Here is a 22,777-nt window from a genome sequence, read left to right as displayed (position 1 = left end):
GCAGTTGATCATTTCAGTTTATCTTTGTATCATCTTTTATAACCAGACTGAGCACTAAATATAATTCACCGACACCATCAGAACCATCTGGTCTCTGTAGGAGAGCAGCTTGAGTACAGTCATATTACCAGTGCTCCCCCTGCTGGCTGGCCTGTGGTACTACAGTCATAGTCACAGACAAACGAGTGGTCGTCGTCGTATTTCAGTAACAATCTCCATCTTTAATGTTTTCACTGACAGTTACAGAGAATAAGGCTCTGACAAAAACAATGATACAAAACATTCAAAATAAAAATTTGGTCGACATTCAGTCCACTTTCTGCTGTAAGGCATCAACATACGAATACTAACCCACTGTCGTCTGAAGCATTAGCATCACAACAGGCCTGTTAGCCTCAGTGATAAATGCTAATGATGCTAATTAGCATGTGTCACTGTCGGTAAAGATGTTCGACACTGAGATAAAAATAACAACTAAGGAGAAGCTCAGAACTGTGACGCCATGGAACAAAAATGTCTAGTTTTATTTCCGTTTCTTAGTTTCTTTTTTTTTTTCCTGGCTCCGCAGAATCCCACCTGTCATCAGCTGACGTCACAGCTCCTGATCGTTTTTTTTTTGTGATTCCTTGCGCTGCTGGTTTGTCTTCCACCTTTACAGGTGTTTTTGCTCCCTTAAGTCGCCCTCACATGGCCCCGCCCACCAGTGACATGTCGCATTGTGACTGGTGACAAACAAGAAGTCTGACTCATATTATATTATACTTGTTATTATTAAAATGAAGCCTAAAGAGCTGTGTGTTAAAATGAGTCACAGTATGAGGCAGGATGGAGCTGAGCCTGAGTCTGTAGATCAAACTGTTGTGGAGCTGAAATGTTATTTTAACTTTCACACAGAAATACTGACAATAACCTTAACATCTGCTTTGACTGATTAAACCGTTTAACTCTGAAGAAAAACAAGTGTTAACACTTATAAATTGTCAAACTGTTAAAAACTGTTCATCCGATCAGATGCTGAATATTCCTAAATGTTTAAACTGCAAAGAGATAAAAGCTCTAATGAGAAAGTGGTGATGATCTGAAGGACAAATGGAATCATTACATGACGAGTTCAGATGCTGTGAAAGGTCACAAGTCTCACTCAGACATGTCCATCAGATCAACAGATATTAATATTTCTAATTTCCTGCTGTGATCAAACCGTCTTATGATGATTGTGACTGACAGAAAACCGTTCTGAGAAAGAGGAAAAGCTCTGATGTGACCACAGACATCATGTTGAGCTATTCAATTTCCCTCCTCTCAAGGCTGTTCACTGGTTTCAGGTCTATGAAAATCTGAACCCTGCAGAGACAGAATCCATCACACAGAGATGCTGCAGTGTCAACAAACAGCACGTTAAAATCCTGCAGACCACATAACTACAGCGTCCTGGTCTGAGTCCTGACAACTCATTTCATCTCTGCACTGTCAGCATCTCATAAAAACACAAAGACTGTTTTAATATCATCAGCTTCATGTCACAGTTGTAAACTGCTGAAAAACTTAAACATTTAATGAACAAAATACCAAAGAGGAGAGCAGCACCTGAATTTCACTGTTTCATACTGATGTGTTGTGTAATACCATATGTCACCAGCAGATGTCTCCATTTGACATTATTTATTTAACTGATTATTTGCTTGATGAACTGATTATCTTTGTCAAAGCAACATTATCATAATGAAGTGATGCATTAACTGACACACTGACATCTGAGAGATACTCTGATGTTCTGTTCACAGCTCATCGAATCAGATGCTGTGGAATCAATCAGGACGTTCAGGTGGACGACAGAGAGATGGACACTGACGTGCTGCTGTCAAACACTGTTCACACTTTTAAATCGAATTTATCCAATTAAAAACACGGATATTGTTCATTCAGAAGACTCACATGTCTGATTTGGTGAATTTATTGATTAGCTGATTACTTCCAACAGCTGTTTCCTGTTTGAACTCATGTATAAACACTTTAAACACATAAGGTTATTTCATAATGTCATAAACCAAACCCAGACAACACGTGGCCTCACATCAACATATTCATAACACAAAATAAAATGAAAATGTGGGAATTTTGAGCAAACTGAAGAAGCTGGTGTGATGGATCGTCTCTGTGCAGGTCCTCACAGAAACGAAATGAAAGCAGTGAACTGGGTGAGAGGAGGGAAACACTATGATCTTCCATCAGTACCAAACTGTGGTTGTGGTCTGATGGACTGCTTCCTGTCTTATTTGGTCTTCTTGTCTGTTGCCAGTGTGTCGTGGAGTTTGGAAACACACTTTTCAAACTGGTCCATCACCAGCGTCCCGTTCTCGTCGAAGAAAGTCGACACAGACTTGGTGAACTCTGCTTCCCTCCAGTTCTTTGACTTCCCGTCAGTGAAGGAAACTCTAAGCGTGTACTGGTCATCAAACCTGAAAACAGAGACATTGTCAGCACTGAACATCAGCTCCACGAGTCAGCACCCAGAGCTCACTGTTCTCCACAGACTAAACGAGACTAGACGAATAATTCATACTCATGTCTGCAACTACACACAAACACATTTCTGACTGAACACAGACGTAAACTAAAAAGACAAAAGAAGGACAAGCTGCTGAGTTCATGTCTTTTGTTTTATGGAGAAGTGTAGCAAAAAGTTTGAAATAAAACCTGTGACAGCACATTCAGTGAGTGTGGTGATTGTTTAACCTCAGTGATCAGTAAAAATAGTCTGATTACTTCATTTGAATAACGTGATAAATGTCTGACATCATCTTATTACAAGCAGCACAAAAGACAACAGCAACTCCATATGCTGTACTGTGACATGCACATGAACACATGCTGTAGGTAACAGGATGTCATGACTCCAGGTGGTCAACTGGTTCTCCTGCTGCAGGTAACAGGACTTTTGTATTTACTGATCTGAGATTTGTTTGTGTTTGACTGATCGATGATCTGTGTCTCTACCTCTGATATCAGGCTGATGTCAAACTAACAGATGCATCAGTGTCTGTTCTGTACTGATACTACTATAAAGGGATCAATTCAGAAATTCTTTGATGCTTGGCAGCCATTCTCAACTCACTTTGAAACTGTAAATGCAGATAAAATTAGTTTTTAGTTTGTAATATGTGAATGTATGGATAGGAAAGGAGGAAAAAAGAAAGAAAGAAATGACTGTATAGTCAATGTATATATGTTATTTTTCTTCCAACACATTAATGAAAAGACCTGATCAAAAAGTCTGTAAATTGGTCACCAGGTGTTTTCTGAAAAAGTCTGTAAAGCTTCTGAAAAGTCAGTAAATCTACAAATGAGCTGAGTTTTCAACATTGCTTGTTCGTGGCAAATCATTTTAAAAAAGCAACAACCAATGAGGGATTTCCAACACTCAGCCGGACCAATAGCGTAACTTCCTCACTCATCAGTCAACGACATTCAGGCTTATAGAACTGGTCTCACTGTTGTGGTCCAGACAAGAAATCATAAAAATGTTTCTTTCTATCCAACCAATAAACTGAACTTACTGCAGTCAAATAGAAGTTGACACATACAGTAAATATTGTTTTATGACTGAACTCTACTGCTGCAGAGCCACACACATAGAGGAAGACAACATATGATGTAAATATAAACGGAAGGTGTAACGACCATCAGACTGGACCAGGTCATTTTTCACTGATAAACTACTACAAAGTCTAACATCCTGTAACAGTGAAATAAAAGGCAGATTAAGTATGAGTGTGAAATAAACAATGAGAGTTACAATAAAGAGTAGGATGACTAGAGGGAGAGACCGACCGTTTGAGGGAAGAGGAGAGCTGCCAGATGTGGTCTGGATCCATCCCAGCTGGATCTCTCTGCAGGGCCACCAGGAAGATGTTCTTCTCTTTGTATGAGGTGTACAGAGTCAGGATGCCCATCATGATGAAGTATGTGATGGAGGACGAGTTAGGGAACAAACCAGCACACACGCAAAATACAGTGAACCTCTGACTGGCCTGGTTTTCAGATTACTCTGTGACCCTTTAAGCTTCATGCTCATCATCTCCTCTTCATCCTCAGTCTCTGAGATCTTTGTTGTGAGGCCTGGTTCACATCAGCTGATGTTTCTCTAAATGTCTGAGTGTTGTTTATAAGTCAAAGTGCCTCTGACTTACAACCTCCAATCTGGTTTCACTGACTGACTCCAGGTCTGATAACTCCTGACTCCATTTAGCTTCTGTTCACACACTGTTTCAGATGCACTGTTAATACTTGAACAACACAATGATGTGTGTGTTATTAATTAAAGCCGATTGTGTTTGTTCATTATTGTAAGTTAGATGAAGATCTGATCAGATTTTAGGACTAATTATAAGTGTTCACTTATACAACCATCCTGCCAGTCCTGCAGTCTGACTCTGGGTTCTGGTTTAGTTCTGCTATAACTGACAGCTCTGCTACAGCCAGGTGAACTCAGGTGAACTTCCTGCGTAGCTGAAGGATATGAGATGACACAGCAGGCGAGGACTGGTCTGGACTCGGGGAACGGGTGCAGGTAGTCCCAGACCAGAGCCAACATGGCAAACAGACAGGAAACGGTACAGATCAACAGTCGACCGTCCACCAGCTGGAAGTTCTCCACATACCCGTACTTCTCCAACAGCACCTACAGGGGGCACAGTAGCAGGACAACAGAGTTAGAAACAGCTGCTGGTTGGGTCAGACTAAAGTCTGGATACATAGAGCAGGAGGGTCCGTTCATTTGTCTACAGGTCAAAGACAAACTGAACAACCAGAAGCCAGATGCACAAAACTCTGTATATTCATGACTAGAACTATATGAACACACAAAACCAGGAATAGTAATACACATTCTTTTTGTCAGAATGATAAAGCCATGCGTTCGCATGGTTCAGCTTTAGAAATTTCACTCATTGAGAAATTGGGTGTACATGAACGAGCCTCATTTCCACTTCCACAATTAGCCATAAATTGATGAAGACACTCCCTTAATTAATCAGTTTGTATAAAAAACACAGTCTGTGCCACAAGTGATCAGACACAGAGAAGAAAGATGAGGAAGAAGAACAAAAGGAATCAGACAGAATATTATTCAACACCTGTTTTACTCTGAACTTAATTTATTGTGACTAGAATCATCTTAATGAGGCTGGAGGCTCTAACACTGTGATTAGTTAATATTCAAATAGTATCAAACAGTTACAGAATGACTCACAATAAATAATAAGGACATTAGACGATGCTGAAGGAAACATTGCGCACGAACACAATTACTTCTGTTTATGAATTGTAAATTTGTTATTGGTGTGTAAACAGGAGATCTTATACTGATGATAATGAATGAAGCTCCGTGAAGTTGGCTATTTTATTTTATGTTAAATTACATGTCTCTACTTATTTTGTATTTTCTCATTAACTTGGATCTCTTTGGAAAACATGTGTTCACATGGTCAAAGGAATGAGTGAGGTGACACAGTCTGTGTTTACAAAGACCAGTTCATGTGCGGGAAACAGTGTACACATGGTTTTTGTGTGTACGCCAGTGCTGTGCCAGTTCACACTTAAAAAGTTCAATTCATACAGATGAAAATGAACTAGTTCACGTTCATTTGTTCGATTTCTTTTTCTTTTTTTTTTAAATAGGCAGCTATCCTTTTTCAATAGAACCTCCTTCTACCCATCCATCACCAGCCCCAAATCACTGCCACTCCCAAACTAAATTAATTATTGTACACCATTGAAGAATCAGACATGAGATACATTTAGAATCCGTATATAAATATTATCCAATTTCGAATAAGGATAAAACCTTTTTAGCAGCGTCATCCAGAGAGTTCTTCACAGCAGCTCCGTCCCATTTATCGATCTTCACTGGCTTCTCATCAATCCTCCACTGAAACACACACAATCAATACCTAATTATTAGCAATATCAGCTTGTTTTCAAATCAATGTATTAACAGGCTTCTCATCAATCCTCCACTGAAACACACACAATCAATACCTAATTATTAGCAATATCAGCTTGTTTTCAAATCAATGTATTAACAGGCTTACTGATGTTTCAGCACTTTAAAAAAAATAATAATCTGCCCAAAGCTCTTTGTGACTTTGCTTTCAAAGGTGTTAAGAAATTCAGATTAATGTAAATGATTTCACATACTGGTCTACATCATCAACATGAAAAGGACAACACACTTGGAAATAATACCGTTCTAAAAAACATAATAATTCTTGGTATAGCTTTAGAAGGTCTTAATTATCATTTCTTAATGGTCCAACATTAAGAGCATACCTCAAGAATCTAAAATATCCTTAACATCAGGTCTGACTTTAATCTGCCAGATGAAGCAAATCCACATCTCTGGGCTCAAGATTACACCAGGATACTGTCACATTACCAGGGTCTTTCCTGGCCGAAAATTAGGCGTGGGTGGTACTAAGGTGTACGGCGGGGGGGGGGGGGGGGACTAGGCCTACTTTCGGTCCTGACAAATTAACCGTATCTCGTCAGTAACATGAATTAACTTTTTTTCCCCCACATTAGAAGAACTAATGATGTCTGCACTCAAATCAGGTCGCCGCCTCCTTCCGCAGGCAGAAACTCTAGCGCGTTCGTGTTCTTCTTCTTTGGCAATTTCGGATGGCTCTACCTGATGCACGGATTACGATACAGCGCCACTACATTGCCGTGGTGGCGTACAGCCGCAATTGCATTTGCAAATGTCAAATCCACCAGTACCGAGAAAACAAGTAGGCCTAGTAGAAATTTATCGGGAGGCGGCACGATATTTGACTGAGGCGACCGCCTCGCAATTCTCTATGCAGGAAAAACCCTGGTTACACCGTGTGAATGTTTTATCCATATGGTTCACATAGCTCCTGAGACTTCTTACAGTCAGACGAAGATACTGACCACAGGAGTAATCAGTACTGATCGATTATCAGTGTGCGGCACCACCACTGACCTGACATTTATTACAGTATCCTTGAACCAGGCAGTAACATCAGCTGTGTCACTGGTCAGTTCAAACTGATGCAGTCTGATTTAGCTGATAGAAAACTAATTACACCACACAACCTTCGCCACAGTAAATCTCTGATAAACAGTTTCAGTACAAACTGAACATCATCACCGTCACAAAGACAAGTCAGAACTTTAGTGTTCAATTACTCCAACAGTTGTGAGGTTGTGAGCTGAGTTACAGCATCAGAGACAGGAGGAGGGCTCTTTCACCGGATGCGATCTAAGGTCTACAGATCGGTTCTTGGAGATTAGAGATGTGTGGAAAAGTCTCACGATAAAACAGAAGGAATCAGAGCTCTCAGTGAACGACTTCTGCCTCATTTATTTAAATAAAGTACAAACACACGTCGGTTTCCTGCGCGAACATGTGTTCACAGACCACGTAGTTATGATCTCAAACTGAGGCCGGTTAGTTGACCCGATGCCTCGTTGATCTGACACACTGTTCTGTAGCCAAACAGTGACTCTGTGTGATTTAACAGCTACATAAAATTATATTGCATGTCGAGCAGCAGCCTGTGTGTAACAGCTGGAAACAGGAAACTGAAGGAACCGCTGCAGTTTAAACATGAACTGACTCATTTATACAGCACAAACAGAACGACATGCTACTTCTTTATCAACTGTTTTCGACTGTTTTATTTCAATCTTTATTCAAAATAATTTTATTTTAGCCTGTTAGCATTAGCTTAGCTCGGTAACAGCAACCCCAATGCAAAGACTGAGAGCACCGTGTCCACAGAGACCTGACCCTCTACTTCTACAGTTTAAACTCTTTTAGAAAATATAAACCTGAGTTTTTATTTTACGCTGACTCCGACAATAAAACTTTAATCCTCACTTTCTCCAGCAGCCCACTCTTTCCGTTCCTCGCAGCAGCCATCTTCTTTTCCGCTACAAACACGGCACCTGTGACCTGGACGCATCTGATTGGCTCTCAGCAAGATTTGAACGACCGGCAACGTCTGACAGCGTCCGCGTGCCCGATGCGCGATCTTCCTGTTTCTCACATATTACCAATAAATAAATAAATAAATAAATGAAGACGTAGGCACCACTACATTTTAGAACACAAAGTTAGCAATACATATATATATATATATATATATATATATATATATATATATATATATATATATATATTTTTTTTTTTTTTTTTTTTAAACAAGGAATAATTGAATCTTCTTGTTGAACTATATTGAATCTAAATGTCTGACTCGTTCGTCGAAGTCAAAGATTGCTCAAGTTGGTCCCAGACCAGCTTCATGTGGTTCAGGTCTGGAGACTGTGCTGGTCTTTTATTGTTGAGGCTAATTATGTTGCTGCAGGATGAAGCCATGACCAACCAGTTCCTGGTCTGTCTCCCCCCACTCTACATTAGATTGCATGATTATGGCTGTGCCCTGGGATGGTCACAATAAAAGTCCACTTTAAAATGTGCATTTAAACTAAATAAATAAATGAATAAAATGAAATTTTTTAAAGACATTTATCAGGTAATGAACTATGTGACTTCAGCTACAGATGCCCCTTTTTTTGGAGGGATGGGCTGGAGGAGGATAAGGACTGACAGGAAGTGGATCACGCTGTCGTACACACACATCCAGATTATCTCAGACCTGAGGTTTGTACTACGAAGCAGGATTTGAAGTTATCGAGGTAACTTCAGGTTTAACTCTGGGTTTTCAGTCCTACGACGGTGGTTCAATTGTTACCGCAGTAAATCACCATGGTAACTTACGCTGAATTCCTATCCTGCTCCAGCACAGGTTAATTTAGAGGATCAGATCAAAACCTGTCAACAGCCAAACTACTGACCAATCAGATACCTGGAAAAACGGAGTCATCATTCCTACAGTATCCTGACAGGGACAGAAGAGTTTACAATAAAGTTATCAAAATAAACGAGTAATAGATATAAAATCTAAAAAATAAGTGGATTAGTTTTCCTGTTTGAGTCTTTCCATGTGTCCACTCTGGTTTAAAAATTATATTTTGGCATGTAAATAAAATGTTTTTTCTCTTCTAGTCACGTGATCATGTTTACGTATCACTTTGTTGTATATTACTTTTGGACGTTGCTGTAATCGAACTTACCGGGAAGTATCAGCGTTTCTTCTGATATCATACTTCATTCATGGTTCAGACGTTGTTGCGTATAACTAAAAACTCCGCCTCTTTCACAGGAACACGCTCGTAACCGGACAGGTAAACCCAGGGTTAACTGAGCCACTTGGTAACCAGCTTCGTAGTACAGGTTATCCAGGAAGGACAATGTTAGGTTCAGGTATGTTGAACTTGCTTTGTAGTACAGGCCTCTGCTCAGTGGGTCACATGTCTGGTAACGACACAGGTCATGATACAACTGGGATGTTCGAAGGTTCAAGGAAGCTGTAACATGAGGTGATGGAGGCAGATGAATCAATAAGGCTCAGGATCTTGTCATGGCAGATCTTGGTATCTGTGTGTTTGTACCTTTCCTGATTGTGAAAAGTCTTAGATATTTTATTTCAACTCTGAGAAAATAGGAGTAAAAATGAAAGTGTTACTTTTATATTTTTGTACAGTATAAATGCAGATGTCACTTTAGTCTGTTCCTATGGAAACACCAGCCAGCTGATCATCTCCATTACTGTAGCTCCTGATCTGTGACCTCTTTCAGAGTGACTTAGATCTTTTCCTCTTGATACAAAATCAGAATCAACTGGATCTGATCAGCATCTTTATACCGGCCCAGTTCACCTGTGTCGAAGCATGTGCATTTGTTATGTTTCTCCACTCATATATACAGGTTTCTACTTGAATTTGTCTGTGACACTCACACACACACACACACACACACACACACACAGATGTTACAGAGGACAGGACACAGTTTTCTCAGGTCTTTTACTTTTTCTTGTTTCCCAGCAGTCGCAGCTCTCTCCCTCTTCTCATACAAAACTACTGAATCACTATATAAACTATTAACATTGTCCATCAGACAGTCTCTGGTCATTTGGCACTCAGCATTAAACCACCCCCACCTGAACAATCTGCTGTCAGACTGCATTAAATGAAGGATGAAAGCTTTAGTACAACCTTATAAAATGTGCATATCAGTGTTGTAGAGAGTAAAGCTCGTGTGGCATCAGTAAAAAAAAAAAAAAAGCCCTTCAGCTCCGTCACAAATACAGCACAGTCTGAACAGAGACCCTCGAACACCTCACACTCTCTAAGTGATTCAAAATAAAACTGTGTTCACTCACTCAGAAACATGTGGCAGCTGAAAGGAAATAAACTGGGACAAATCATGTAAGAAACCCACGACTCAACTGATGATTATATCACTGACAGAAACTATCAGTTCATGGCTGCCTGAAGGAGAGAAATTAATCCAAACCCTGGAAAATCCTCACCAGGAATGTGAAGAAATAATGATCTGCAGGTGACAGGTACAAGCCGTATTCACATTACAGTGTAACAACAGTGAAGGATATTCACTGGTGGAACGCAGCTCATCACATTTAGATACATACAATCTACAGATGCTAATTTTTATATTGTATGCCATTTCATGCATCTACTTCCCTAATAAATCTAAAATCTTGAAGAAGGCTGGCATCAGAACTCATAATAAAGCAATGCTTTCCTATTGTTTCTTTAATGAAGTAAAAATGGACATAACTCAGGAGGAGTTCCTGCACTGACATATCTACTGAGTTATACATTATAAATTGACCAATGCTTCTGTTGTCAAACACTAAACAAACAGCTTCACCTCTTTATTAACTCTTTTTTATTCAAAATAAATTAACTTTAGCCTATTAGCATTAGCACATCTCACTAGAATGCAATTTTCGGTTTAGCCGCTTTTATTCTATTTTTACAGCACAAAACTTTGGTTGCTGTTTGGTGACTGTTTGGTGCCTACATGAGAGTCACAAATCTTTAGTAAATAATCCCCAATATTAGAGCTACAACAATTAGTCACTTAATTGATTGACAATAAAAAAAACAGAAACTATTTAGACAATTAATTAAGTCGTTTAAAAAAAAAATCCCGCTGTTTACAGCCTCTCAGATCCATTTGCTGTACATTTAATATTTTGGGGTTTTTGATGCTGGTTGGACAACAAGAGATTTTATGGACAGGATGATTTAATTTCAGCCCTACTCTTTTTTTTTTTTTTTTACTTTATTGATAAACCTAGGTAGCAGTTCAGGTAATAACCACAAACTCTGGTTTAGTTGCATCTGATGGTCTTGGTACCTGATTTGAGCTAATGTTAGCGTCAAGGCTCTTAATCCAGGAGGTGCTAATCCAGAACCTTTCAGGTTAAATCAATGATAAAATGTACTGAGATTCTCCACCAAACAAATAATGTGAATACGGCTTGTGTCTTTACACTCTGACACTGATCCCTCCGTCTCTTGTACTCTTTCAGCTGTGTTCTTTAATCATGACCCTTAAAACCAACAGCACTCATCCAGTCACAGTCAACAGTCTCCTGATCCAGAGTGTTCAGGTCTATTGTGGTCTTCGGGTAGTACTCCCTTCAAATAAATTCGGTTTACTTCTCCTACAGTTGGGTCTACACTCAAGTACCCATGAGCCTCAGCGGTCTTGGAGAAACCTCCATCCACAGCTTTAAAATTTTGGGGGTCGATACCCAGAGAACAAAGAAAGGTCTGACAAATGTTCAGACTGGAAGACCGGCAGAGATGGACCAGTAGCCGTACTGGGAGGAGTTTATGTATCTGATGGTTTTTATAGCAGAAATGTTCCATCATCCTTGGTTCCTCAGGTGTTGATTTATGCAGAAACATGAATCCCAGGTGAAAAAGGTTCACGTTGGAAGCAGGAAAAGGCCTCGTCAGTTATCAGACAACATTTAAAATCACCACACTATGGGAACCATACCAGGTCCATGTTTAGAACCTAACTGTCCGGCTGGTTCTGTTTCCTCCTACAGTCCAAACACATGAAGATCAGTTGAACTTTCAACTCCTCACAGGAATCAACACATATGGTATAAATGTATCTGCAGTGTCCAGGAGCTGTGATGAACCTGTCAGTAATAAAAATAAAGCACATGATGACATCAGAATTTCTGGACACATTTTGAGGATAAAACTGATTCTTCATCTAAAATCCTTTAAGATGAGGTCTACGAGGTGAACTATCAGCTGAGCGACAGCCTCAGGTTCACTATGCGTCAATTATCTGCAGGTAATCTGAGGAATTTCTATGAGAAACTGCATCACTGAGGTACATGGCCAGGGAAAAAACCCATCCCGCTTAATGCTTCATGTAATGTTGTGTCAAAATCTAGATGATGATCAGAAAAATAATCAGAAAGTATTTTAATAATTGATGAATATTTTCAGTCATTTAGCTCTTTTCTGCTACAGGAACCTGAATCTTGATATCTGTCATTAAAAAGGCGACAGGGGGACGACCACGTCATGTTGATGTTCTGTTGGGTACGAAGTCAGATGTTCAACTGTTTAATTATCATTTAATGTTGTTGTTATCAGCCATGTGTGTCCTCACAACTCACATCTATACACCAGTTATTGCTGCAACAACTATTTTGTTAAAAATGAATATTCAAATAATAAATAAATCAAACGTCCCTCTGTAGCTCAACTGACTGTTTCTTCAGTCTGATCAACAAACAGATTGATGGGTGGATGTAAAACTGATCAGTGTGTGGTTTGGTTGGACTGTTGAGATGTTTCTGAGTTCACTTTGCTCCTTTAGATCCTGTCGCTCTTTAAATAAAAACTGCCTCGTCTTTATCTCAGGACCTCAGTTTTTGGTGATTTGCTGGTGAGAAGACGACGTCTGGAAGAAATGTACAGGAATGATTGAACCTTATCCTCAGCTGCTCCTGAAATAATGTCTGCTGCTGCTGAGACGACGGTCTTGTAAAAACATTCATACTGTTCATGACACCTTCACCTTTTGGCACTTTGCATATATGAACCTCTTCCTCTCCGCCTTTGTGCTGAGTCATTCCATGACTCCTCTCTAGTGCTTCTTGTTGATTCGTCTGGATCTCCTCAGGCCACATCTCCGGCGGTTCTGATTGGACATCCAGGACCGCAGGAAGTACTTATCGGGGCTCCTCCTGCAGTTGACAGTCTGGTTCTCCAGGTCAAACTGTCTCTGCAGCTTCAGGGCGAGCACCCGGTCCTGACGCTCCTGCTGGATCTGATGGATGTACCGCTCGTCGAAGGCCTCCTGGCTTCCTGACCGGCTTCTCTTCAGGTCAGAATCCCGATCTGAGTCCAGGTGTTTGGTCTTCTGCTTCCTCTTCTTGCCCCGCCTTGAGGTAGACTGGTTGGGGATGCTACTGTCAGACTCCTTCCTGGGACTCTGTGAGTCCTTTGGCACCAATTTACACGACTGGAAACCAGAGTTCTTAGTGTACGGGGAGAATGATTGTTTTCGACTAAACAACACTCCTCCGCTGCAGGATTCAGGAGCAGCAACCGGCGACTCAAAGTCTAAACTTGCTCTGAAAGTCGCCTCGCCGCTGTACCGGATCGCAGGGACTCGGATCTTTACCGACTGTTTCTGGAAGGCGTCCGTGTCTCCAGCTGGAGGATCGAACAGCAGCCTCCTCTTGTTGATGGACATCACTCCATCTCCTGCAGCAGACTGATAAGTCTTTGTGGCCTCCTCCCCCACGACAGTCTTGTGATGGAGCTCCATGACTGGGCTCGTCAGCGTGGCCTTGGAGTTCACTTTGAGGCTCTGGCGATCCAGCTCAATCTGCTTCCATTTCTGCAGCACAGCAGGACTGGCCTCGTAGGTGGTAGCCTTCTGCAGGCCGCGGGTCAGATTCCGGGGGGTGGACTTGACGATGGTGGGCTCCATCAGACGGCCGTCCGGTAGTCGTTTGGGCGGGGTACACGGCGAGCAGACGATGGGTTTGAAGTGGTTGAGCTCCTCTGAGATACTGTCGTTGCTCTCAGGGCTGATGGAGCGCTCGGGGCGGGGCGGAGGGAGGACCACGGGCATCAGTGACGACGATGATGTGACCACAGCCCGCCAGGTGAGCCTCCGATCAGGAGCGGTGATCGGAGCTGAGACGGAGCGACTGTTCTCAGAGGAGAGAAGGATTCCTGCTGTGTAGCTGTGACTGATACCAACCTGACAGAGAGTGACAGAAACTGTTTAAAACATAAGAACAGAGAGAGAGGAGCTTCTCAGGTGTTCAGACAGAACTCAGTACCTGGATCTGAACTTCCCAAGAAGACTAGATATAAATCTTTTCTCTTTCTTTTTTGGGGGGTGAAGGTTGTTGATGCAATCACATACAAGTCAATGGAGAGATTAATATAGATGAACTTGCTCTTATGGCAGAAACAGGTATCACCTGCATATCAGTCTTCCTCAGGGTGCAACAATCACATATTGAATCATTAGACACGATTATAAAAGGCTTTTAAACCTTTAAAACTTTGACAAAGCAGTGGGCTTTGACTTCTTTAACTTTCTTTTTGTCGATTTTGACGTTGTGATTGCTCTCTGATGAGTGGACTACGCTGTTTGGGGCGAATAAAGTGTACACCGTGTGAATAAGATCAGGTAACAGTTTGCCGTCTGTCTGAACGCCTTTGGACAGGTGACAGGGGCAGAGACGTGAATACAGAATGAAGAACATTAGGGGTGTGAACTTGGGTCCAAAATTGATTCTGTACATGTAGAACCATGTTGGTTTTGGTGTCATACCCGGTCCATCATGGCCGGCTGAGTGGTGACCTTCCGTTTCCCTCCACTGTCCTCAACTGGGTCAGTGCAGCTTTGACTCCTCTGAGAACCACTGAAGAAGAGGAACACAGGTCACAGCAATGAGACGACTGTTTCTACAGCAGCCTGATAAAGCCTCAACATCGGAAAGGAAAATGTTTGACTTTAGCGGCCCCCAGTGTTCGTATCAAAACAGACAGATGTCCAGCTGCTGCTGCACATGCTTGTTGCGGGTGTTTGACTGACTGATAATAGTAAAATATCGATTTAAAACAATGATGATGAAGCAATTTCTCTCATGCTCACCCAGTGACAGACGATGAGTTTTTGGTTTTCCTGATGAAGGCGGAGATGTTTCTGATTCTTCTGCTGATCGGCTCCTCATTCTCTGAGTCTGACAGGACTCCCTGAGAAAAAACAGTGATTTTAATAAAACACCTGAGTCAATGCAGAAGAGTGACGGACACACTGAGCTGGACGTTAAATATGCAGACTGCACAGTAAGTACATGATGGAACTATCAGACTCACAGTCTCTTCATCACGTCGCACTGATTCGTCTTTACAGATCAGAGTGTTCCTTCTCCTGAGCTCCTCTCTGTCCTCAGACAACAACAGCTGAAACACAACAGTCAGAAACAAAAGTACAGTTTTATAGACTAAATGGACCAAACATCATCACAAATTCATCCTGTTCCAACATGAACACAACCCGATAAAAACATTGAAGCTAGTTCTTGTTGTCCAGGCTCTTTTTTTAAAAAGAGAAGTCAACCTCTCAGTAGTTGTTATATCGAGTAATGGTCCATTTAGTCCACATTTATTAAAACACGGTAATACATACAGTTATTTATATAAACAGTGTTTGAATTAACACGGCAACAATTTGTGCAAATACACTTTGAACTTGTAATATGAGCTATAACTTAAGTAAAGGCTGTGGTGATATAAAAAATATACTTTTTCAATATGAAATTTTGACTCAAGAAAAATGAATTGTTAAGCTTTACAACTAAATAAAAGCTAAAGCCAGCCCAGATGTTTCACAATGCAACACAGAATGAAGGTTAACAGCTTTTTCACTATCACACCTGTGGCTAAGTACTGTATTATAACAGTAGGGACAAAGTAATTTACCAAGTGCATTATTATTATTATTATTGTTCTATACTGACAGAAATTAGTTGACTAATTTATAATCATGAATAATCACATTCTGTCAGTATAGAACAATAATGCTTTATAATCAGAATTGATGGATGGATGGATGGATGGATGGATGGATGGATGGATGATTAATTTGATGTTAACATAAATTATGTCAGAGTTGTGGAAACTGGTGCAGAGATTTTAGTTTTTAAGAAAACCACAAGCATAAACATGATATTACAACATTAGTTTACAGCAGGTTCCAGGAATATTGAAGACTTTTGTAAAAGACATTTATTATCTTCTACGACTTTTATTGGAAAACTGAGATCTAGATTTCTTCACAGTAATCTGTCAATCCAATGCTTCCTCTGCTATGAAGCTAATAACCTGTGGTTTGTAGTTCAGTGTTGTTCAGGGATTATCTGCTCCTTTAACTATCTCTCCGACTCACCTTGTGTTTTCCGCTCTGCCCTGATGAAATCTCTGCAGACTTTGGGATGAGAGCAGGAGAGATGAAGAACTCTGAAGATACAGAACAGAGGAACTACATCATGACACAATATGAGATCAGAACATGACAACATCAGACTGACACTGACCAGAGATGATCACAAACACACACCACAAGCTTCATTTTGAAAGCTACACAATAAAAATCACTTTAAATTAAAATGCTTCTAAAATAGGGAATACATGCTAAAAATAGGCTGCACGATGGTGCAGTGGTTAGCGCTGTCGCCTCACAGCAAGAAGGTTACGGGTTCGAGTCCCGGCTCGAACGTGGGATCTTTCTGTGTGGAGTTTGCATGTTCTCCCCGTGCCAGTGTGGGTTCTCTCCGGGTTCTCCAGCTTCCTCCCACAGTCCAAAGACATGCAAATGGGGACTAGGCTAATTGGATACTCTAGATTGACCATAGGTGTGGCTGTGAGTGTGAATGGTTGTCTGTCTCTATGTGTTTGCTCTGCGATGGACTGGCGACCTGTCCAGGGCGTACCCCGCCTCTCGCCCAAAAACATGCTGGGATAGGCTCCAGCCCCCCCGCCACCCTACTAGAGGATAAGTGGTAGAAAATGAATGAATGAACATGCTAAAAATTGATTTTAAATAATCTATCTTAAAATGTGATTATTTAAATGATCACTGGAACAAATTAATTTAAATGAACCCTGAAGAATATAAACCTTTTTATTGCATTGCACTAAAGAAGTAAAGAAACAAATAGCTGAGAAATAACATTGGCGAAGAAATAATAAAGACAAAACTGTCAAAATTAGGTTGAAACTTTGATAATTTAAGTAGATATTTTCATTTTTAATTAATCTGCCTGTTATTCTCTTGAGTAAATGATTGCTTTTTTAGCTATAAAATGTCAGAAAATAGCTTGAAATGCACATTATATTTTATAAGAGCCAAACATTACTCATTCAAACTGTTTTATCCAACCAACAGTACAACACCTGAAATATTCAGCTCTGTCAGATGAGACACAGAGAGGCTTAAAATCCTCACAAGGAAGGAAGTGGAACCAGCTGATATCCGAGACAATTTTACTAAAAAAACAAATTAACTGATTATTCAATTGACAGAGTGGTTTCAGATAAATTTTCTGTTGATGTTGTTTTGGTTTTCAGCTGATTGATTCATTGATTTAATCGCTGCAGTTCAATAAAAGACGATATATTATGTTTCAGGTCCTGAGCCCACAGTTATGTTGACTCTGTATAGTTCTCACTGTACAGGGGAAACAACAGGGTGTTTCTAATATTTTGTCCACCACCTTCACAAACACTGAGGGGTCAGAATATTAGAGACACTTCTCAGTATAATGCTGTCCAGCACAACACCACCAATGAATATGAGTTCAGTAATAAACATTAGTTAACATGTCTGACAGTGCCAACAAAGCACTGAAATGAGCAATTTAAACTTAAAGGTAGAACTAATGAAGGAACTGTTGTATTAGACGAAACAAACCCACTGAAGACAACTCTGAGACTATGAGAGCAAGCATAAACTGTGCTATTATAAACAGGAATCCTAACAGTGCTTCATTCATGGATTTCAGGGAAAATAATCTTAGGTATTTTTTCTTTGCTGATTGAGTTTCAAAAACCGAATAAAAACACTGGATTAAACAATGACAAAAGAAGATTTTATCAGACCTGAACACAGTGTTCATTTTAATATAAATATCTGAAGTGACAGAAAGTAATGGTAATAATAATAATAATAATAATAATAGTGATAACACTTAGGCCAATAGTAATAACGACAGACAGTTTGCTCAACAGAATGAGACTTGACACAAACAAAGACGTGATGAAGGAGACAAGAGATAACCAGATACTGACACTGTAGTAAACCAGCTCCTCCTACAGCTGTACAAGTCTGGACAAGTCCACCAACACCAGACCTAATTACAAATCTAATCAAACACTATAAAATAAGTATTTTTCTAATTGCAGTCTGCAGATTTAAAATATTTCTATGAATGAAACAGATTAAAATCATTCTTGTCATTGTTTACGGGAGCCTCAGGTCTAGTTACCTGATCATCTCATTGATCTGTGACTGAGTTCACTGGAGGTCAGTGTCTGCTTCGGCAGATTCATACAAAACTCCGTAAGAATAAATAATATTTCACTTTTGCCTTTAAAGTGTTTAAGAATAAGACTCGAATTAACAGCAGTACACAAACTGAGTCATGTTATTCTGTGAGCCCTGAATCAGGGTCACTTTTACAGTCAGACATTAGTGAACTCTTTAGGCCTCCTGCAGATTAAACTAAACTTGTGATGAAGTTACACCGAAAGCTGTTAAACTTAGGTTATTTTGATGTTTTTCTAGCGTTTGATTTGTAAAACAAACACCAAGCGGCGGTGCTGATACAGCGGAATGTGAGTTGTAGTTTGCCCGGTAAACACACCAACCTCTCCGGCTGTCGCAGTCCCTCCTTCCCGCCCTACTGCTACTGCTCTCGGGGTCACTCCTCCTACGGACCCGCTCCTCGCTGCCGGAGTGTTTCCAAGCCAGGCAGAGCGGACAGGCCGGGTGTCCGCAGGGCGGACTGCCACCGGTCTGAGCCTCCACGCATGCCGCGCACTTGGCCACTTCATCCTCTGGCGGGCTGGACCCAGACCCTGACCCGGACCCGCACCGTGCTCCGAGGCCGGAACCGGATCGGGACCTGCCGGCAACGGCGCTGGCCAGTCTGCCAAGCCGTTCGGCGGACCCTGCGGTCGCCATCTTCCCTGTTGAGTCTTCTCTCTCCGGTCCGCTCTCAAAGCAAACCCCGCCCTGCCGCCGCCGGAACAGCACGAGCACAGAGTGGACGCGCGTGCAGCCCGCCAACCTAGGAGCTGGAACACGGCGCGAGCCTGCTCTGGGTTAAACTTCAAAATAAAATTACAAATATATTGGTTTATCTTATTATCATATCTTATGACAAATACAATGCAATTTAAAATTCTTGAATAAATAGACTGAACATAAAGATCAAGTATTATCCCAGGAAAAAAAACGTTCGTTATTATAGGCTCCCTAAATGAGGTAAGATTTTCACAACAAACTATTGGAGAAGCAGTAATAGATTTTAAACTGTTTCATACTTGTTAAAACATAGGTTTAAATGCCCTGATGTTATTTACTCATTTATTGGCTAATAATTCCCCGACCAAGAACCTAACAAATTAATTAATTTAAATAAATAACCCTTAAAAATCACATCAGATAAAATACAATACAAACAAAGTGTCAGGTAACAATGTGGGTAAGGGGACTACTTAAAATAAATTATCATTCAGGAATAAAATAAACAATTGAAGTTTTATTGTGAAAGGTTTTCCGGCGCAACCCGGAAATAGACACCGATTTGACCGTGGAAGGAGAAGGTAATAACAATAATGGTAGCGCACTGTTTCTGAGAGGTGAACTATGAAGTAAAAGAGGTAAATAAAGTCTGAAATGAAACTGATTTAAACTGGTTTTAAACGAATTTAATGGATTTATGTTGAAACTTTGGTGCCACTAAAGCAGTTGCGTTAAATCTGTGTCATTGAGGTTAAACTGCTGCAGTTCAATGTCAGTTTTTTTCTTTTCGACAGAAGGTACACTGTATACTAATTTATATCAATTTACATTTACATTTACTCTGTGGTGAAAACCAAACAGGACATATTAATGAAACGGATTTATCCTTAGCATCCTCTACAACCTGCAAACTTGTCAGTTTACCCTAATGATTTAATGAAGGCATTTTTAAGGGATTTGAAGGGAATAATTCATGAATAGATTTGGAATATACTAATTTACTACCAGTATTTAGGAGTTTTTAATGAAGTATCTGCAAGACATACAGCAGTTGTTAAGGAGTAAAACTATATTAAAGTTGACTAAATAACATGAAAACCATCACTTCTTTGATCACTTTTTCAGTTAGTCAAGTTGTGTTTTCTTTTAACCCCTTAATATAATTTTATACACATCACAATCCATTGATTTAACCCCAAATCTTTGGTGAATCCAGCTGAAGAAATTAAATCCATTTTCAGTTACAAATAAAGGGATATCTGTGATGCTGCTTTGTAAATTATAAAGTTTTTAAACAACCTTGGAGAGAAACCCTTAATGTATAATAAACCATTAATTACCTCAATTTTTTTTAAAGCTCTGATTATGCAACATACTTGAAAATCAAAATGTCTTTTTATGGCACAAACTAAGGGGTATCTGTAATTTTATATTGTAAAGTTTATAGGATTTTACCCCTTAAAAAAAACTTTTAGCAATCTCTTCAAATATTCCAGTCCATGAATGCGTCCATTAATTTGTCCTATATGTGATAAACCTGTTAAATATCTAAGGATCCCTTAAAATAATTCAGAACCCTAAAGAAACATAAACTAAACTAGAAACACCAAAGAAAAGCAGTAAGATTAAGGTAGTTGTTGAGACTTGTTGTGGACAGGGACCAGCTGCCCAAACTTTAGACTTCTAACATTACGTTAACTCCTGATAAGTCAACACAAAACTTCCTGAGGACAATAAAAACATGTTAACACACCTGATTTAACTGTGTGTTATTGTCAGGGCATTGTTCCATGGTTCCTGATCTGGTTCCAGTCCTAGATGCAGGGTGTCAGGCCAGTGGTGGAGGTGGTCCGTCTTGGCCTGGTCACCTACCAGGAGGCTCTGCGGCTGCAGCAGGTCTACGTGAACAGGCACCAGTCTGGTCCAGCTCATGCTCTGTTGCTGTGTCAGCACCCACCAGTCTACACAACCGGGATCCGGCACAAACCCTACCCCACCCCCATGCTAGACCGACTCAGCCTGCTTGGGGCCGACATCCATCGAACCAACCGAGGAGGACTCATCACATTCCATGGGCCAGGACAGCTGGTCTGCTACCCGGTCCTGAACCTGGGCAGCTTCAAGAAGGTCTGAGCTGATTTCTTTTTGAGGTTTTAGATAGTTTTATGTAACTAGACGTATTTTTAATCTTTGTTCTGTTCTCTCAGAGTGTTCGTTGGTACGTCTGCGAGCTGGAGAAAACCATCATCTCGGTCTGCAGCAGGTTTGGTATAGAAGCGTCCACATCACCTCACACTGGAGTTTGGGTCGGAGACAACAAAATCTGTGCCATTGGTATGACAACACAACTGTATTCCTCTCTAGCTCCTCTCAGACCTGCACGACTGTCAGTTGACCTCAAACATTTCTGCTTCATCACAAGTCTCAACTGAAATTAACTGAAAACAATTTCCCTGTGGGGATCATTAAAGATATTCTGACTCTGAATGAATAATCTGAAGTCAGATTAACAGAGAGACACCAACAGCACAAACTGCAGAGTGAGTCTGACCTGTAAAATCACTATAATTCATGTAATATTTCAACCTTAATCTCATATGTACAAAGAAAATAAACTCAGTTTATTAACCTGCGAAACACTGAAGAGACCATTTGAAGTTGTTGAACCTCGGATCGAGACAAGTACAGGATTCTTTGTCAGTTTTCTCAGTCACATGACTCCCAGAAAACTGATTCAAGCTATGATACGAATCTGAAACTGTGGAAACTGTCGTATGTACTCAACACAAGCTTCGGAGCCTCTGTATCATACGTAACTTCACTAGTATGAACGTTGTTTCCTTGTGATTTTCAGGGATCCACTGTGGACGATACATCACGTCTCATGGTCTGGCTCTGAACTGTAACACTGACATGTCGTGGTTCAGCCACATCGTACCGTGTGGCATTGAAGGTAAAGGAGTGACGTCGCTGAGTGCTGAGCTGCAGAGAGACATAAGCGTGGAGGAAACCATCCCTCACCTCCTGGACGCCTTCAGAGAGCATTTCAGCTGTCAGCTGACTGATGGACAAACACCTGAAACTGAGAAGGACAACAGAGGATCATCAGCGTAGAAACTGACCTGAAGGACTTCCTATAATTGAATATGATAAAATGGTTGTTGTAATATTTTCATCAGTTTAATATCTGTGTCTTCAGCACAGAAAGATGTCAAGGGTGTGTATTACAAAGAATTTGCACCTTGACATGTCCTTAATTTTCCAATTAATGTTCTGATTCAGGGTTGGCTTTGTAACTTGGTAAATATTGCAGTGCTGAGTCCAAATTTAGAGTTGATTGATTATTGAATAATTATTGGGTGCTAATAAATAGTTTTTGATGAGTTCTTTGCATTCATTTAATTGGTTTTTAAGGGGTAAACAGTTGTTTAATTTGCACCTTAATAAAAAAGACTAAGGCTGTTTAATATAAAATGGATGAAAATGAAGGGGCTTTTGTGTCATTTAAAA

The 22,777-nt window shown here is 40.4% G+C and overlaps 3 protein-coding genes across 4 annotated transcripts; 1 reads left to right on the top strand and 2 right to left on the bottom strand.

Moving 5' to 3' along the window:
• Positions 1-195: 195 nt before the first annotated feature.
• Positions 196-8,042, bottom strand: spcs2 (signal peptidase complex subunit 2). The gene is made up of 5 exons (XM_056374661.1): positions 7,904-8,042; positions 5,846-5,929; positions 4,522-4,681; positions 3,832-3,967; positions 196-2,459 (listed from the first exon to the last, which is right to left on the bottom strand). The coding sequence occupies exons 1-5, from the start codon at positions 7,943-7,945 to the stop codon at positions 2,273-2,275; spliced, it is 609 nt and encodes a 202-aa protein (XP_056230636.1). The 5' UTR covers positions 7,946-8,042; the 3' UTR covers positions 196-2,272.
• Positions 8,043-9,934: 1,892 nt separating this feature from the next.
• rnf169 (ring finger protein 169) lies at positions 9,935-19,710 on the bottom strand. The gene is made up of 6 exons (XM_056373636.1): positions 18,889-19,710; positions 16,409-16,479; positions 15,337-15,423; positions 15,113-15,213; positions 14,789-14,879; positions 9,935-14,206 (listed from the first exon to the last, which is right to left on the bottom strand). Exons 1-6 carry the CDS (start codon positions 19,202-19,204, stop codon positions 13,079-13,081), a joined length of 1,794 nt encoding a protein of 597 aa, XP_056229611.1. The 5' UTR covers positions 19,205-19,710; the 3' UTR covers positions 9,935-13,078.
• Positions 19,711-19,830: 120 nt separating this feature from the next.
• Positions 19,831-22,650, top strand: lipt2 (lipoyl(octanoyl) transferase 2). 2 transcript variants are annotated; one of them, XM_056373662.1, is made up of 4 exons: positions 19,831-19,905; positions 21,047-21,394; positions 21,475-21,601; positions 22,122-22,650. In XM_056373662.1, exons 2-4 carry the CDS (start codon positions 21,086-21,088, stop codon positions 22,379-22,381), a joined length of 696 nt encoding a protein of 231 aa, XP_056229637.1. In that variant the 5' UTR covers positions 19,831-19,905; positions 21,047-21,085; the 3' UTR covers positions 22,382-22,650. The 2 variants fall into 2 exon arrangements, with proteins under 2 accessions (XP_056229637.1, XP_056229638.1); XM_056373663.1 differs by having other exon boundaries at positions 19,846-19,905; positions 21,080-21,394.
• The last annotated feature ends 127 nt before the right edge of the window (positions 22,651-22,777 follow it).

This window comes from Seriola aureovittata, chromosome 4 (genome assembly GCF_021018895.1).
Source record: "Seriola aureovittata isolate HTS-2021-v1 ecotype China chromosome 4, ASM2101889v1, whole genome shotgun sequence".
In the NCBI taxonomy this organism is placed as follows: domain Eukaryota; kingdom Metazoa; phylum Chordata; class Actinopteri; order Carangiformes; family Carangidae; genus Seriola; species Seriola aureovittata.
Note: the sequence above shows the minus strand (reverse complement) of the source record. Positions and strands in the feature narration are given on the sequence as shown.